Below are 18363 nucleotides of genomic sequence, written 5' to 3' on the forward strand. Positions count from 1 at the left end.
TCAGAATAACGCTTAGAAGAATATAAGGCCTTATAATATATTAAAAATTGTTTTAAAATATTACCAATCTGAGAGCGAGTTTCCCCTTTCTCATCTGCAATAGCAAGAATCTTTACTTGGCTAAGCTAAAAAAAAAAAAAAAAGGAAACATTTATGCATGAACGTACATGATACATTAGGAAAGAATGGGAAGGAAAAGGTAATAAATACATCGAGATAAAAATAAAAGAGGGAAATGGGAGAGGGAGGTACAATTAGGCTGGGGAGGTCGCTTCTAAAAAAAGCGTTTTGGTTGCCTTAAAAATTCTGTAAAGGATAATTGAATTTCAAAGGAAATAGTATTTACAAGGTAAAGGCGTCTTTAAAGAGGAACGTTTTAAGTTTGGATCTGAATTTATCTAAAGAGTTTCCTAAACGAAGATCAGTGGAGAGAGCATTCCATGGATGGGAGATTGAAAAAAGCACCACCCCCATACCTATTTAAAAGACTTGAACGAGTTCTGCTGAATGGATGGGGAATGGGTAACTTGGCATAAAGATAGCAGAAAAGATTGCAGAGCTGGCAGTGTGACTTTGTCTTAATTATTCACAAAGGAATTATTCCATCTAAATTTATGGTCAACAACCAAATGGAGATGTTGCAGGATAAAACCAAAAAAAACTCTGTGGAGTGACGATGTTCCCAAATGGACTTTATTTGAAAGTATCAAAGTTCCAAAGGTACACTAAAATCATCCACATAAAATAATTCCATCCACATAAAAGTAAATCATCCACATAAGAGCCTTAAAGGACCTAGTCCGCTAGGGATACAGGACCCAACACGGTCCGCGTTTCGACAAAAAGTCTTCTTCAGGGGTCCCTGGGGATCCTATAAAGGTGTGTACATGGGAAACAATTGTGTGGTGAACCGGAAGTGAGACACTGCTTGCATTTGCAATTTTGGATGTTGCAGGATAGTCATGACACCATTGTCGAGAGATAGATTTTGTCTTCACACTCATTACTTTTTTTCTTTTTTTATATATATCTTTATTGATTTTCAAAACTTTGACAGTGCAATACAATTGATTTAACATAAACACTACACAGAACACACTTTAAATACACAATACATAAAACATTTATTTTCTCCCCCCTTCCTCCCCTAACTAATACAAGAAGACATACATATGTAATTACAATATTATATATAAGTAAATGTAGCAAACCAGAATACATACCCCTCCCACCATCCATCCACCCACCCTGGGTATGTTAGGAAGTTCTTATTTTATTCATTTCTTATTTTAGGCAGTGGAGGCCCTGATTCTATAAACAGCAACTAATTTCTTGTGCTGTTCAGCGCACTTGTCAATCAACCACGAGGCACCATTTGTAGAATTGTACCTAGCGATGCCGTTAGTGTTCAGAGGCACCGCTAGGCATTGAACCCTATGGTGCACTGCCATTTAGACCAGGAGTTTCTAAGGTAGGCACCAAGCGGGGGTCTAGAATGAGGGAAGAACCTCAAGAGCACAAGGATCATTTGCCAGAGGTTGTGGTAAGAGTGGATAGCGTAGCTGGTATTAAGAAGAGTTTGGACAATTTCCTGGAGGAAAAGTCCATAGTCTGTTATTGAGAAAGACATGGAGGAAGCCACTGCATGCCCTGGATCAGTAGTATGGAAAGTTGCTATTCTTTGGGGTTCTAGAATCTTGCTATTCTTGGGATTCCGGAATCTTGCTATTCTTTGAGATTCTACATGGAATGTTGCTACTCTTTGGGTTTTAGCCAGGTACTAGTGATCTGGATTGGCCACTGTGAGAATGAGCTACCAGGCTTGATGGACCATTGGTCTGACCCAATAAGGCTATTCTTATGTTCTTATATCTCTAATCTAATCTAATCTAATCTAATCCTTAGGTTTGTATACCGCATCATCTCCACGTTCGTAGAGCTCGACGCGGTTTACAGTAGGAGAAATAGGAAGGAACTACAACAGAGGGTTAGAGGTAGAAGTGTGAAGAAAATTTAGAGGACTTGGGATGCCAAGATATAAGAGTTTCCTTGATTCCTAAGTTGGAGGGAGACTTACATTTTTTGAGAAAAGCCAGGTTTTCAGATGTTTGCGGAAAACTTGGAGAGAGCTCAAGTTCCGAAGAGGGGAGGTAAGGTTGTTCCAGAGCTCAGTGATTTTGAAGTGGAGGGAGGTCCCTAGCTTTCCTGTGTGGGAAATGCCTTTTAGCGAGGGGAAGGATAGTTTTAATTTGTGGGAGGATCTGGTGGTATTAGGGTTTGAGGAATTCCAAGAAGGAGGGATAAAGGGAGGGAGGATACCATATAGGATTTTGAAAGTTAAACAGGCGCATTTATAGTGGACCCTGGCGATTATCGGAAGCCAGTGGAGCTTATCCCGAGAAGATCATAGCAGGAAGGATGCAGGTTGCTCTTCAGAATGAAATTTTTGGGTCAAAGCACAGATATTATGTTATCTGTAATGGCAGAGGTTAACCACACCACAACTTCCTAATACTTAACTAGACCTAAGAATTTAAGAATCTGTTGAGGAGGAACTCCACATCAACTTTCAGTTCTCTTTCACACAAAACAGAAATCAACAACAGTTACAAAAATTAGAGAAATGATTTGATCAGCAAACAACTTTAATTGCTAGAGTTTCATTTTAAAAAATACTGCAACTTCCCCTTTTGGGCATTTTTTTTTCATTATTACTTAAACAACATCTTTACTTACCAAAATATGCAAACACAAGTAGTTGGAAAAGAGACCATCTTAAATGGGCAGACGATTTAATTTACACAGTTCAGATTTTTCAATAAATACATAAAATATTTCTGAGGTGGTTTCTTACAGAGGGAAGGTCTTATTTTAGTCCGTGTAGACACAAGCAGGCTGATTGGGCCATCGGCAAGGTAGGGTCAGCTTGTGGAAGTGGGCCACCTAAAACTGCAGCTAGTCAGCCTGAAATTTTCCTCAATAAGAAGCTCAGAGGCAGAGCAGGTAACAGAGCAGACCTCGCCTGACACCTTTGTTATCTTCACAGTACTGTAAACCACAGGCATTCAGAGCATGCGCAATGCTGTTCATCCCCTGTGGTTCCCTCCCTCTCCTACAGGCATATCTCTCTCCCCCCTCACCCCCTCTCCACCCCCACCCCCGGGGAGCCTGCCAGGGAGCAGCAGGGCTAATGGTGGTGGTGGCAGAGGAACAGCGGAATGAACAGGAGTGAGAGGGAAAGTGAAAATGCAGACATGATGAGGAGGAGAGAAATAGAAGAAAAAAACTACACCACTGGGAATGGGTGGGGTGTGGGTGAACAGTAGAGAGTTGCGCGGGGACAGAAATCCCACCCGTCCCCACCCGTCCCCGCCAAAGTCCCACCCGTCCCCACCCGTCCCCGTGAGGACTCCCACCCATCCCCACCCGTCCCCGCGAGGAATCCCTCCGTCCCCACCCGTCCCCGCGAGGAATCCCCTACGTCCCCGCCTGTCCCTATAAACTACAGAAATAGTTATTTCATTTAATTATGCTACTGAATTAAAGGCTCTGGTAGAAACCCATTTACAAATAAGCAAAAAGACTTTATTAATTTGGAAATATTAATTGGGAAGAATACATACTTTGTAAACGGGTTTCTACCAGAGCCTCTAATGTTTATAAATTTTTATCAACACAACTAATATACTACTTTATCCTTAAGCAAAAAAAAAAATAATAATAATTTTTTTCCTACCTTTATTGCCTGGTTTCTGCTTTCTTCATGTTCTCATTCAATTCCTTCCATCCACTGCCTCTCTTCTCTCTGTGTCTTCCATTTGCTCTGTTACTGTGCCTCTCCCTTTCTCCCCCCTCCCAAATTGGTCTGGCACCCATCTTTTTCCCTCCGCTCCCCCCATAGTCTGGCACCTCTGTCTTCTTCCCTGCCAGCGTCTTCTTCCCATTCCCTCTTCCCCATTTCCTTTCAGTGTCCTTCTCCCCCACCATCTTTCCCATGTCCTGTCAGGCAGCATCCTTCTCCCCTCTCTGCCTTCCCCATGTCCTTTCAGCGGCCTTCTCCCCCCTCTGTCTTCCCCATGTCCTTTCAGTGGCATTCTCCACCCCTTTGTCTTTCCCAGTGCTTTCAGGGTCCTTCCCCCCCCCTTCCTCCCGTTTACCCCATGTCCTTTCAGCGTTCTTTTCCACCCCTTTGTCTTCCCCAGTACTTTCAGCGGCCTTCTCCCCCCTTAAGCGTCTTTTCTTCTCCACTCCACCTTTCCTCCCTCCCTGCCTCCACCTTTGTGGCGCTTTTGCACCTGACCGACAACAGAACAGGCCCGGTCGGACAAATCTCCCTGTCCTGTAGCCGCGAATCTAAATTACCTTCTTACAGCAGCTGGAGTAGTGAAGCTGCTGTAAGAGGTAATTTAGATTCGCGGCTACAGGGCAGGGAGATTTGTCGGCCGGGCCTGTTGTCGGTCGATCGGGGGACCTGACCGGCTGTGCACATTCTCCGGGGCGGACCGCCCCCTCCCCCCTCTTTCGTACGCCATTGCCTTCTTCCTACCTGCCCTGCCGCACACAGCCGACCGGAAGTCTTCCTGATGTCAGCGCTGACGTCGGAGGAAGGGAGGGCTTTGCTTAAGCCCTCCCTCCGACGTCAGCGTTGACATCGGGAAGATTTCCGGTCGGATGTGTGCTGCGACAGGGCAGGTAAGGAGAAGGAGACTACCCTCGCGGCTCGACCAACCCCGCTGTGATCCAACCCCGCAGGAACCCCGCGACCCTCGGAGGCGTCCCCACGGGATCCCCGCGACCCTAGGGGGCATCCCCACGGGATCCCCGTGAACCAAAGGGGGAACCCGCGGGATCCCCGCGGGTCCCGCGGGATTCCCGTCATCCCCGTTCCCGTGCAGCTCTCTAGTGAACAGTCTGTCTTTGTCTACTAAGTCTATTCCCTTCAGTATTTTGAACGCTTCGATCAAGTCCCCTCTCAGTCTCCTCTTTTCAAGGGAGAAGAGGCCCAGTTTCTCCAATCTCTCATTGTATGGCAACTCCTCCAGCCCCTTAACCAATTTGGTCGCTCTTTTCTGGACTCTTTCGAGTAGTACCATGTCCTTCTTCATGTACAGCGACCAGTGCTGGACGCAATACTCCAGGTGAGCGCACCATGGCCCGGTACTGTGGCATGATAACCCTCTCTGATCTGTTTGTGATCCCCTTTTTAATTATTCCTAGCATTCTGTTCGCCCTTTTCGCCGCTGCCGCACATTGCACAGATGGCTTCATTGACTTGTCGATCAGAACTCCCAAGTCTTTTCCTGGGAGGTCTCTCCAAGTACCGCCCCAGATATCCTGTATTCCTGCATGAGATTTTTGTTACTGACATGCATCACTTTACACTTATCTACATTGAACCTCATTTGCCATGTCGATGCCCATTTCTCAAGCTTGTTTATGTCACGTTGCAGATCTTCACAATCCCCCTGTGTCTTTACTACTCTGAATAACTTCATATCATCCGCAAATTTAATCACCTCACTCGTCATACCAATGTCCAGATCATTTATAAAGATGTTGAAGAGCACGGGTCCAAGCACTGAGCCCTGTGGCACCTCACTGGTGATGCTCTTCCAGTCCGAGTATTGTCCATTTATTCCCACTCTCTGTTTCCTATGCTCCAGCCAGTTTTTAATCCACGCGAGTATTTCACCCTCGATTCCACGACTCACAATCTTCCAAAGTAGTCGTTCATGTGGAACCTTGTCGAACACCTTCTGAAAATCCAGATAAACAATGTCGACTGGGTCACCCTTGTCTATCCGCCTGTTTACTCCCTCAAAGAAGTGCAGCAAGTTCGTCAGACAAGATCTGCCTTTGCTGAAACCGTGCTGGCTGATCCTCATTAGACCGTGTCTGTCAAGGTGATCAATGATGCGGTCCTTTATCAGCGCCTCTACCATCTTTCCCGGTACCAAGGTCAGACTCACCGGTCTGTAGTTTCCCGGATCTCCCCTCGAACCTTTTTTGAAGATCGGCATAGCATTCGCCACCTTCCAGTCTTCCGGAACCTTTCCCGATTTGATCGACAGGTTGGCTATTAGTTGAAGCAGTTCAGCTATAGTCCCTTTCAGTTCCTTGATGACCCTCGGATGGAATTTTCACTCTTTAGACTATCAATCTGCCTGTGTACCTCTTCTAGACTGACTGTCAGCCCTGTCAGTTTCCCGTCTTCGTTTCCAGCATAGAGCCTGATGGGTTCCGGTATGTTGCGTATATCCTCTTCGGTAAATAAAGTCACAAAAAAATGTGTTTAGTTTGTTGGCGATTTCTTTATCTTCCTTTAGCACTCCCTTTATTCCATGGTCATCCAACGGCCCCACCACTTCCTTCGCGGGTCATTTCCCCTTAATGAATCAAAAGAGTGGTGTCAGGTTACAGGAGGAATCTACTGATAGGAGTTATATAATTGGCACTGTCAAGGATGTGGAAAATGAAGGTGAGGCTCTCTAGATGGTTTAAACGCATCCTATGGCCACCCACGGAACATTATTCTACAGCTGCCTGCGCTACATCTTATCCCTGGATAGAGATGTACAACCCAAAATAAAGCTACAGTACACTTTGGAACATTATAATGAAGACAATCTTCTGATCACTTCAAATGTAGAAATCACTTGCTCTCATGAGAGGACATCCTGAATATCTGATCATATGAAACTGCTTACAAGGTTGAAATGCACAAGGAGACGGAATAAAAGAGCAGTCCAGAAGCTGAAAAGTTACTTCCCTTCCTTCTTTCTTCGAATGAACGAGAGCTCTGGGGAGAATCTGAGTTTGCCATGGAAGCTGTAGAGAGCAATTCGGAAGAAGCTATATTCAGTTTCAAGTCAATGTTGCAACCAGATGATATCTCAATCAGAAGAAATATCATGTCTATGTTTGACATAAGTGGTAATGTATATTCTTTTCGTTCTAGCGACACGAGAATACCAATTAGTACAAACAGGGACAACTTAGGGCCCAGATGCAATACAAGTGGCTTGGACGAGTGACCTAGTTAGCGCAGTGGACTGAGAACCTGGAGACCTGGTTCAGTTCCCACTGTTGTTCCTTGTGACCCTGGCCAAGTCACTTAACCCTCCATTACCCAAGGTACAAAACTTAGGGGTCCTTTTATTAAGGCGTGTGAACCGATTTAGCACCCGCTAACAATTAGCATGCACTAAACTGGTTAGCGCGCCTAAGTAAAAGGACCCCTTAGATTGTGAGCCCACTAGGGCATATAATGTATGCAAACCATTTTGGTTGTACCCACAGGCAGACCGCAAACCAAATCCATGACCCCTACAAGGAATTGTGGTGGTTGTGCTATTCTACTTGAGTATGTAGAAATAAAGGTTAATATTCAAGATGTAGCAGAGACCTTTATATTACAGTAATTCAGTACATTAATGCCTAGCACTGGAGAGTTAAGCTGTTTTCTTCATGTCACAACATTAATACTGCGGAAGATAAACCAAAAGGCATAGCTTTCAGATGAGGAATGGTTACTGTGTAGGTTTTTTTAGGCACTGAGATAAGACATCTATGAATTAGATCAGAATTTATCCAGATGTTTCCACCAAGACTCAAAGGAACATAAGAACATACTTACTGAGTCAGCCCAATGGTCCATCAAGCCCAGTAGCCCATTCTCACGTTGGCCAATCCAGGTCATCAGTACCTGGCCAAAACCCAAAGAGTAGCAACATTCCATACAGAATCTCAAAGAACAGCAAAATTCCGGAATCCCAGGGAGTAACAAGATTCTAGAACCCCAAAGAGTAGCAACATTCCATGCTACCGATTCAGGGCAAGCAGTGGCTTCCCCCATGTCTTTCTCAATAACAGACTATGGGCTTTTCCTCCAGGAACTTGTCCAAACCTTTCTTATAACCAGCTACGCTATCTGCTTTTACCATAGCTGGTTTTAAGAAAAGTTTGGACAGGCAATTTTTTTAGTATGTCCTGTGGTTCAACAAATGGGAGATTTATTCTTTTTAAAGTTCCCTCGCAAATGTGTGATAAAATATAAATCTTGCAAATATGTTTTCTTTGATCCTTTTCAATTGTCTTCCTTTACCTCTATCAGGGAGTTGATAGGACCTCCTCTTTTATAACAGCAAAGATGTAGTCTCAGTGAAGTGTTAGCTGCTTTTTCCTTTTTATTTTAATGCACACATATTTCCTGTGATCTCATTAGTGCAGATAATAGTTTGGGTTTTCTACTTTTCTTTTTTTATGTTACTTTTTTATTTCCCCCCCTCCTTTACAAAGCCGCACTAGGGTTTTTAGCATCAACCACCGTGGTAACATCTCCAACGCTCATAGAATTCCATGGCCGGCACTAAAAACGTTAGCACGGCTTTGTAAAGGAGGGTTGTTTGTTGTTTTTTTTTTTTACTTTTTACTTTGCTGTACATGTGTGATACTTGGTTGTTAATTAACATATGTAAAATTTAAAAAATGTAAACCACCATTGATGATCTATTTTTAACATTAGATATACAGTGCAAGCTGAATGAAGACAAATGGAGACTCTAATGAGTGTTCAAATCTCCAAAAATCCTTAGATTGACGTGATGTAGAACACTCTAAATATCAATAATGCAAAATTTTTCATAAAACAGAGGAAAAAAGACCTCAAAATACCCCAGGAATACAATCAATAGATTGAAACCAATTTGGGGTTGGGTATCATCACTGGTCAAAACCTCTGTTAAATTTTTATATAATTCAGATCTTGTGATTCAATTTGAATCAAGATGATTCTATTTGAATACTCTATATATGATTAAATCTATTTTGTGATTGAATACCTGTTTCTCTCTCATTTGACTGAGCAATCAAAAACTGGCAACCATAAGTTCAAAACCAAAATAAGATTTCGTCTGGCTTCATGCAAACTATCAACAAGCTACTTATCTTTATGAGCCGACGGAGACCCAGTCCGTTTCGCGCCAATGGGCTTCTTCAAGGGTAGTGAAGCTTATTAGTTTGCCAGCATGAGTTAAATGTTGCCCCCAAAAATCTGTTGTCAAGCTGCTTGTAACCGTGCTCTAACTATTTTTTTAAATTAAACATTTTAAAGGGCAAATTATGATTGGAATATCACAGATAAAGTAGAAATCAGTTAAATGTTCTGTATGTGCATTCACAGTACTTTTGAATGGGAGCTCAAGCTCCTATTGCTGACCTACAAGTGTGTTCATTCTGCTGCCCCTCAATATCTCTCCTCGCTTCACTCTCCTTCTACACCTCCCAGAGAACTCCGTTCCTCAGATAAGTCACTCTTAGCGTTACCCTTCTCCTCCACTGCCAATTCCAGACTTCGTTCCTTTCATCTAGCTGCCCCCTATGCCTGGAATAAATTACCCGAGTTTGTCCGTCAAGCCCCTTCCCTTGTTTAAAAGCAGACTGAAAACCCACATTTTTTATATAGCTTTCAATCCTTAACCCTACTCCTCTGCCCTCCAACCCAGCCCGCCGATTAACCGTTCCCCTTAACTGTATCCATGACATCTTGTTTGTCTGTTTAGATTGTTAGCTTCTTTGAACAAGGACTGTCTTCTTCTTTGTGACTCTGTACGGTGCTGCGTGTGTCTGGTAGTGCTATAGAAATAATTCATAGTAGTAGTAGTAGTGTGAAGAGTTTCAGTCTTTGGGAAGCAGAGCTGAGATTGTGATGTCATAATGCCTCATTCCACCAATACGAGCCAACCTCCTCAGTGATGTCACAATGGCTTGATTGTCCTGTACTCCCCTCTGCCCTCCAACCCAGCCAGCTGATTAACCGTTCCCCTTAACTGTATCCATGACATCCTGTTTGTCTGTCTTGGCTGTTTAGATTGTAAGCTCTTTGGAGCAGGGACTGTTTTCGTACTCTTTGTGACTCTGTACAGCGCTGCGTGTGTCTGGTAGCGCTATAGAAGTAATTAATAGTAGTAGTGGTAGAGTTGTTTTCTAAGCACTGTTTTTCAAAAGCAGTCATAAATTGTATTTGTTTTTTAGTTATTTAATTGACTTAGCAATTGCTGCTTTCAGTTTGCAATATTACTTTTTTAAGCTTATTACAGTGTCCTCTTCATTAAAATATCCCAAGGTATTGCTTCTCCTTTAAACCATTCATTAGTGTAAAGATTAAAGGGTTTTTAGCAAGCTATAATTCCTTTCCTGGCTACAGCAGGAAAATTAGTCAACGACAATAATATCCAGGAGATTTGTACATTGCTCTGGTCACTTTCTCAGAACCTAAGAAAACTGTAAATAGCAACAATGGGATTTGTGGTTAATTTTTAAGGCTGATCTAGTAAAAGGTATGACAACATACAGAGAATACTACGTCACACAAGAAAAGCCATTCAAAAAATAAAGCTCTAAGACTTCAGGCTATTAACAGAACCCAGACTTGGGAAGCCTTCTGTACTTGGTAATACTCTACATGGAAAATTGATTACACTAAAGGACTCTGCAGTTTGGATTAAATCAGGGACTTTGCATACTGGAGTTCCGCCATCCTTGCACTGGAGTGGTTTGTAGATTTCGTTTTCTGTGGGAAAGTTTTAAGTTTATTCATGGCTTGATATGCCGACCTTCACATGTATCTGGGCGGTTTACAATATTAAAAATGAAAAAGGTCTAATATAATTTTTGATGTAGGTGAGATAAAATAAAAAAAGGGTATATCTAAAACTATGACAAATTAAGACTGATTAGAAAAAAAAAAAAAAAAAGAAACGAGAGATTTGGGGGGATAGGGAAGTTTTAATTACAATGATAAATAAAAATAAAAGGGAGGGTAGAGGGATGGGGAGTAACGAGAAGGAAAGATAAGTACTTTGTTACATTCATTTATTTAAGAGATTTAAAAGACAAATAAGATTGAAGGAGTGTTTGATAAATTCATTTCCTAAATAGAAATATAATAACAATAATTCTACTTTGACTATTTTTAGGAAATATGTTGTACTCTTGCTATTTGTATTTTGTACTTCACTGACTGTCCAGCTCTCTTCAGTGTAAACCACCCAGAAATCGTCTGATTGTGGCGGTATAGAAGAATAAAGTTATGTTATGAAAAGAATTATATCTTGGGGACTTGGGGGCTTTATTTATAGCAGTACATGGGAGTTTTTTTTCCCACTAGTGATGTGTTTGCCTCCACAGATTTTAGTATCAGAAATCGGTGGCCAGTGGTGGAGGTTTTCTATAGCCCTTCGCACACTCTGCGCAACACTGACCCCTCTCTTACTAAGGTGCGCTGTGCTTTTTAGCGCGCGGTAAATATTAGCGCAAACTAAATGCTAATGCATGCATGTTATCCTATGGATGCGTTAGCGGTGAGCGCACACGTTGATTTAGCGCTTAGTGCATCTTTGTAAAAGAGGGCCTGAGTTTTTTTTCTCCTCTTCGATCTTTATTTTTTGAATGTTTTTTTTCTTGTATGAAGTAGTATTTTGGTCCATTCAGTCGCTGGTTCAGTAGTGTAACATAACAGAGAATCTCATTTTAACAATACTGTCACTAGAACTTTGCACGCAAATAATCAATAAAGTGTATGGGGATAATCGAACCATCATGCTCAGCATGGCTTTGTCATTTTCATTCTGCGTTTTTTTTACTTTGTAGGGCCAAATCAAAAAAGAAAGTCCACAAGGCGATGTACTTTGGTTGCTGCCTTAGCCTACCTAATTCTTACTCTAGGAACTGTGCTATTAGCTTTTAAAGGTAAGTACTATCTTCAGCATAAAGAAATATGCAACCATGAACAGAAACAGAAATAATTTCATCTGTTTCATATATTTATTCAGTTACCCCCCCTCTTTGGCGAAACACATAGCACGCGGGCTTTAGCGCCGGCAGCGGCGGTAACTGCTCCAACGCTCATAGGAATTCTATGAGCGTCAGAGCAGTTACCGCCGCTGCCGGCGCAAAAAAAACTCGCAATGCCTCGGTAAACTAGGGGATTAGATAGTTCGATTTATAACGCATCTGTGCATGAGTCCCAGGACGGGTATCAAAAAACATTAACAACATTACACAAAAATAGCATAAAAATAATATATAGCATGGATCAAAACCTATATGTGGCGTTGAAAATTAGCACCCAAAAAATGGGCACTAAACACTCAGGACTGGGTGCCCTTTACAGAATAAAAACAGCACCTAAGTTAATTAACAAACACCATTTAAAATTACATAAAATGGCACCATTAAAGCACCGTTAAAGTGCTTTTATTGCTTTTATTTCAAGCAGTGTCTTTTTCACGACTCTCCACATATCAGGAAAGCCCTCTAAGGGCTCCTTTTACGAAGCCGCATTAGCGGTTTATCACGTGTAATAGCGCACGCTAAACTGCCGGCCGTGCTAGCCGCTACTGCCTCCTCTTGAGCAGGTGGTAGTTTTTCAGCTAGCGCAGGGGTTAGCGCGTGATTAAAAGTCACGCGCGATAAAGCTTCATAAAATGAGCCCTAAGTTTGCTTCCAGTTTGTTTCTTACCAAGTTAGTTTTTTGCTCAGGGTTTTCTCCTTCTTTTTATGTGGCCTTTTCACTTTTAATTGTATATCTTTCCTCTCCCGTGACCCCATTATAGATTCCCCTATAGCACTGTTCCGTTTTGTTTTAACTAGTCACGTTTTTTTGTAATGTTAGCAAAGTTTTTAGATTTTCAGACCTTTACAATTTTCACATTCAAAACCGTATTTTAGAGCTCACGGGGTTTTTTCTTGCCATTTTCTTAACCGGAAGTGTCCAGTTGTATATATTTTTTTGAGTTTGTTTTAGTTTTATTCTCTGCGGCTCCTTTTTTGCCACTGCATTTGCACTTGTCATAATCAAATATGCTCTTTTTACATTTTTTTGTCAATAGTTATATGATGATTTGAACTCGCCTTCATGTCCCCTTTTTCATTACATTTCATTTGTCCCATAATGCATTTGGTTTCCACCATATTTTTTTCATTCTTCCCTTTTTAAATAGTTTTACCATTACGCTTTAATATATGTAATCAGAATCAATTGTAGTGCTTGGCTTTTACACGTTTTTTTAACTTTTTTAAATTAGATTATACCAATATGAAATTTACATTTTAACTGATTTCCTGATGAAAGTTGGGTATGTGTTTTTAATTTATATATTTTTCCTGGACTAATTAGTTTGTTCCAGGTATCTACAACCATAGGATTCTCAGGGTATGTATGTTGTCATGCATAGTGTCATCCTGCATAGCGTTTTTCCTTCTCTCCTCTCTTTATCTTATGTTCTTTATAGATTAATTCTCAGCACATTGATCACATTATGGTCACTGTTTTTAATTTTTTAATTTATCCATTTATTGATTTATTATTTCTTTTTTTTTTTTTTATATATTTTTATTGTTTTCAACTTAAATTTCAAGTATTACATTTGTACAGAAAGCAAGAATAGAATGGATTTCAAATACAATAGTAATATAATTCCTAAGTTAACAAATATACTATTTATGCTCAAGTCCACAAATTAAGATCCAAGAATTAAAGAAACTTGGTGAAATTATATTAAAAAAAAACCAGTAATAATAACAGGAAACTGAGAGCTATAGCATTGAGATGGGGGTCACAATATCCAAATTATAGGGCTCAAAGATTGTTAACATTCAGATGAGACATAGCCACGAAGTTGGTCAGTTGTGATGGTTCAAAAAACACATATTTAAAAGTACGGTAATATACAATACACTTACACGGATGTCTCAAATAAAAAGTTGCCCCCAAAGATAAAACCCCAGGTTTCAAAAGAAGAAATTTACGGCGGCGCCTTTGCGTCTCCCGTGCCAAATCTGGGAACATTAGTATTTTATAACCAAGAAAGCTTTTTTGTCTATTTTTAAAGTAAAGTTTTAACAACCATGTTTTATCAATTGGCAAAGCTAAAGTAATAATCATAGTGGCTGGTGATGCTAAATCCTTCTCAGATGTTTCTAAAACCTGTGAAATATTTAAAGGTTCTTCATCTGAAGATTTTACTTTTGGTTGTTGATTTTGTTCTTTATCAGGCAAATAATAATATTTCTTTATCCTATATAGTTGTTTCACTCCATATTTTTGTATTGATTTTCTCCTCTTCAGGCGCTGCCTACTTTCTTTTGCAGTCCTTTTACATTCGTCACAGTCTTTCACCAATTCATTTTAGTCTCATCACTTTATTAATTCAATACATGCATTTTTTGTACCACAGTATCTTCGTGCATGAAGTCACATGTAGTTTTGGGCTCCACATCACAGTTATTATCCATAACTGCTTACACATTACTCCAATGTACCCTGTTTATTATTTATAGGACCCCTGAAGAAGACTTTTTGTTGAAACACGGACCATGTTGGGTCCCATGCCTTTAGCGGACTACGTCTTTTAGGTTTTTATGTGGATTATTTTATTCTCATGTGGATTATTTTATCTTTGAGTGGATTATATTACTGTACTTTTGAACTTTGACATTTTTAATAAAGTCCATTTTAGGAACATCGTCACTCCACAGTGTATTTTTTGTTTCTACCATTAAAGCACCTACCAGTGTCTAAATAATTTGCACCAGAATCACGCCTACATAGGTGCTTTAGGCCGCCAAATGCAATGGTGTTAGGTGGCCTAAAATGCCTATGTAGGCGTGATTCACGACAAAGATAGGCACCAGAAATGTAGGCCTGGAAAACCCTGGCCCACATTTCCAGCACCTATCTTTCACAGAGGTGCAATTCTCCATAGAGCACTGGAATCGCGCCTCCATAGGTGCTTTACGCTGCCTAATGCCACTGTGGGCATGGCTAATGCCAGAAGTGGCATTAGACGGCCTAAAGCGCCTACAGAGGCATGATTCACATTATAGGTAGGTGCCGGAAATGTAGATCAGGAAATCCCTGGTGTACATTTCCGGCACCGACTTTTGCTGGAGGTGCAATTCTGTGCCCGGCACTGTCATATGATTGGCACCCAATCGGTGGCCGCCGACAACAGCGCCAGTTACAGAATCTGCCTATATGTTCCAACATTTATTTAGAACATAAGAACATAAGAGAGGTCCATCTTGCCTGAACAGTGGTCCCTGACTAATTTTATAACTTACCTCTAATCCTGTCCCTATAATCTACTTCTACTCTTATCTGTACCCCTCAATCCCTTTGTCCTCCAAGTACCTATCCAAAGCTTCTTTGAAGCCCTGTAGCGTGCTCCTGCTTATCACATCCTCCGGTAGCGTGTTCCATGTATCCACCACCCTCTGTGTGAAAAAGAACTTCCTGGCGTTTGTTCTAAACCTCTCCCCTTTCAATTTCTCTGAGTGCCCCCTTGTACTTGTGGTTCCCCATAATTTGAAAAATCTGTCCCTGTCTATTTTTTCTATACCCTTCATGATCTTGACGGTTTCTATCATGTCTCCTCTAAGTCTCCGCTTTTCCAGGGAGAAAAGCCCCAGCTTTTTCAGTCTATCAGTATATGAGAGGTCCTCCATGCCCTTTATTAGCTTAGTTGCTCTTCTCTGGACTTTCTCAAGTACCGCCATGTCCTTCTTGAGGTACGGCGACCAGTACTGAACACAGTACTCCAGGTGCGGGCGCACCATTGCACGATACAGTGGCAGGATGACTTCCTTCGTCCTGGTCGTGATACCCTTCTTAATGATACGCAACATTTTGTTTGCTTTCCTTGAGGCTGTGGCGCACTGCGCCGATGCCTTTAATGTTGTGTCTACCATCACTCCCAGGTCTCTTTCAAGGTTGCTCACCCCTAGCGGTGATCCCCCCATTTTGTAAGTGAACATCGGGTTCTTTTTCCCTATATGCATGACCTTGCATTTCCCTATGTTGAAGCTCATTTGCCACTTTTTGGCCCATCTTTCCAGTGTTGTCAGATCTTTTTGGAGATCTTCGCAGTCCTCCATGTTATTGACCTTGCTATATAGCTTGGTGTCATCTGCAAATTTAATAACCTCACATTTTGTTCCTGCCTCCAGGTCGTTAATAAATATATTGAACAGGAGCGGTATAAGATATAGCACTTATCTCTTTAAAGTGCACATATCCTATAGGGGGATATTATGCCTGAGATTTGGCAGCTGGTCCTGTGAAATGGGCAGTCCGGTTAAGGTTTGTGCACTTTAAACAGATGTGAAGTTATGAGGTGAGGTGGTGAACGCCTTGAGTAAAATCTCCATTTGAGCCGAGGCGGCTAAGGGTTTAGCCATGACTTTGCTGAGGAGGACCATTAGTGCAGAGCCATTTTCAAAAATTAGCATTTCAGCACTTAGGGCCAGGTTCTATAAATGGTACTTTAAGCAAACCTACATTGTAGGCACATCTCTACGCGGTTGTCAATCGCCTCTGTAGCCACAATGCAGGCACTCGGGTTTTTTAGGCGAAAATAGACGCCTACATTTCTCTTTTAAAACCACTTGTAATCATTATTAAATGGCATTTTGGCATTTTGCAGTAAAGTTAGGCGCTGGAACAGTAATTAATAAACTGAAGACATAAATAAATCTAACAGATCCCACAAACTTGTTTCGTGGAGGCCACTTGCCAGGAGATTATTGTGCTATTCTTTAAGGCTTCCCAAAATCCACATAGCCTTTTAGGGCTCCTTTTACTAAGGTGCGTTAGGGCATTAACGCGCGGAATAGCGCACGCTGAATTTCCGTGTGCACTAGACCTTAAGGCCAGCGGTGTGCTGGCGTTAGTTCTAGCCGCATAGCACGCGGTAATATCCCTGCGTGCGCTAAAAACGCTAGCGCACCTTAGTAAAAGGAGCCCTTAATGACTGAGGAATTGAAATTAAGAACATAAGAACTGCCATTTCCGGATCAGACCTTCGGTCCATTAAGTCCGGCGATTCGCACATGCGGAGGCCCAGCCAGGTGTACACCTGGCGTAATTTTAATCACCCTCTATGCCTCTCGTAAGGAGATGTGCATCTAGTTTGCTTTTAAATCCTAGAACAATGGATTCCGCAATAACCTCCTCCGAGAGAGCATTCCAGGTGTCCACCACTCGTTGCGTGAAGCAGAACTTCCTGATATTTGTCCTGGACTTGTCCCCCCTTAGCTTCAGTCCATGTCCTCTTGTCCATGTCACATTGGACATTGTAAATAATTTTTTTTTCCTGCTCTATTTTGTTGATTCCTTTCAGTATTTTGAAAGTCTCGATCATATCCCCTCGCAGTCTTTTTTTCTCAAGGGAGAATAATCCCAGTTTCTTAAGTCGTTCCTCGTAATCCAAGTTCTCCATACCTTTTATTAGCTTCGTTGCTAGCAGTTTTATATCCTTCTTTAGGTTGGGAGACCAATGTTGGACACAGTATTCCAAGTGTGGTCTGACCATTGCCCTATAAAGCAGCATTATAACTTTCTCCGATCTACTCGTGATTCCTTTCTTTATCATGCCTATAATTCTATTTGCTTTCTTTGCCGCTGCCGCACATTGTGCCGACGGTTTCAGGGTCCTATCTATCAGTACACCCAGGTCCTTTTCTTGTTCGCTCTTACCCAGAGTTGCACCTGACATTCTATACTCATGTTCCTTGTTCTTTCTGCCTAAATGCATTACTTTGCACTTTTCCACATTAAACTTCATCTGCCATTTCTCCGTCCATTTCTCTAACTGACACAAGTCACTCTGGAGTTCCTCGCTATCCTTCTGCGATCTGATTGCCCGGCATAGCTTTGTGTCATCTGCAAACTTGATGATCTCACTGGATGTTCCTTCTTCTAGGTCATTGATGAAAATATTAAATAAGATGGGCCCAAGTACCGATTCCTGGGGCACACCGCTAGTCACTTTCTCCTAGTCTGAGAACTTCCCATTTATGCCCACTCTCTGCTTTCTGTTCTCCAGCCATTTGCCTATCCATCTTAGTATATCTCCCTCTATTCCATGGCTTTGTAGTTTCCTGAGAAGTCTTTCATGTGGAACCTTGTTGAACGCTTTCTGGAAGTCCAAGTATATTATGTCCACCGGTTCTCCACTATCAATTTGTTTGTTCACGGTCTCAAAAAATTGAAGTAAATTCGTCAAACATGATTTCCCTTTCCTGAAGCCATGTTGACTGGCTCTCATCAGGTCGTGTGTATCCAAGTGCCGGACTATGCTATCTTTAATCAGTGCTTCAACCATCTTTCCAGGGACAGACGTAAGACTCACAGGTCTGTAGTTGCCCGGTTCTCCTCTTGATCCTTTTTTGAAAATTGGCGTGACATTCGCTATCTTCCAATCGTCTGGTATCTGTCCAGTTCTAATTGACAGGTTGGCAAGTTTTTGCAAAAGGTCTCCAATTTCAACCTTCAGTTCTTTTAAGACTCTCGGGTGAATTCCA

The 18363-nt window shown here is 41.7% G+C and overlaps 1 protein-coding gene across 1 annotated transcript in view; it reads left to right on the plus strand.

The window, feature by feature from the left end:
- Positions 1-6805: 6805 nt before the first annotated feature.
- The window catches only part of MARCO (macrophage receptor with collagenous structure), a 54487-nt gene continuing 42929 nt past the window's right edge, over positions 6806-18363 (plus strand). Inside the window, exons 1-2 of the mRNA XM_033947104.1 lie at positions 6806-6933; positions 11650-11748. Coding sequence (XP_033802995.1) covers positions 6822-6933; positions 11650-11748 — 211 coding nt within the window. The 5' untranslated portion in view covers positions 6806-6821. The remainder of the gene's footprint in view (positions 6934-11649; positions 11749-18363) is intronic.

The sequence above is a fragment of the Geotrypetes seraphini genome, chromosome 5, assembly GCF_902459505.1.
Source record: "Geotrypetes seraphini chromosome 5, aGeoSer1.1, whole genome shotgun sequence".
Taxonomy (NCBI): Eukaryota; Metazoa; Chordata; class Amphibia; order Gymnophiona; family Dermophiidae; genus Geotrypetes; species Geotrypetes seraphini.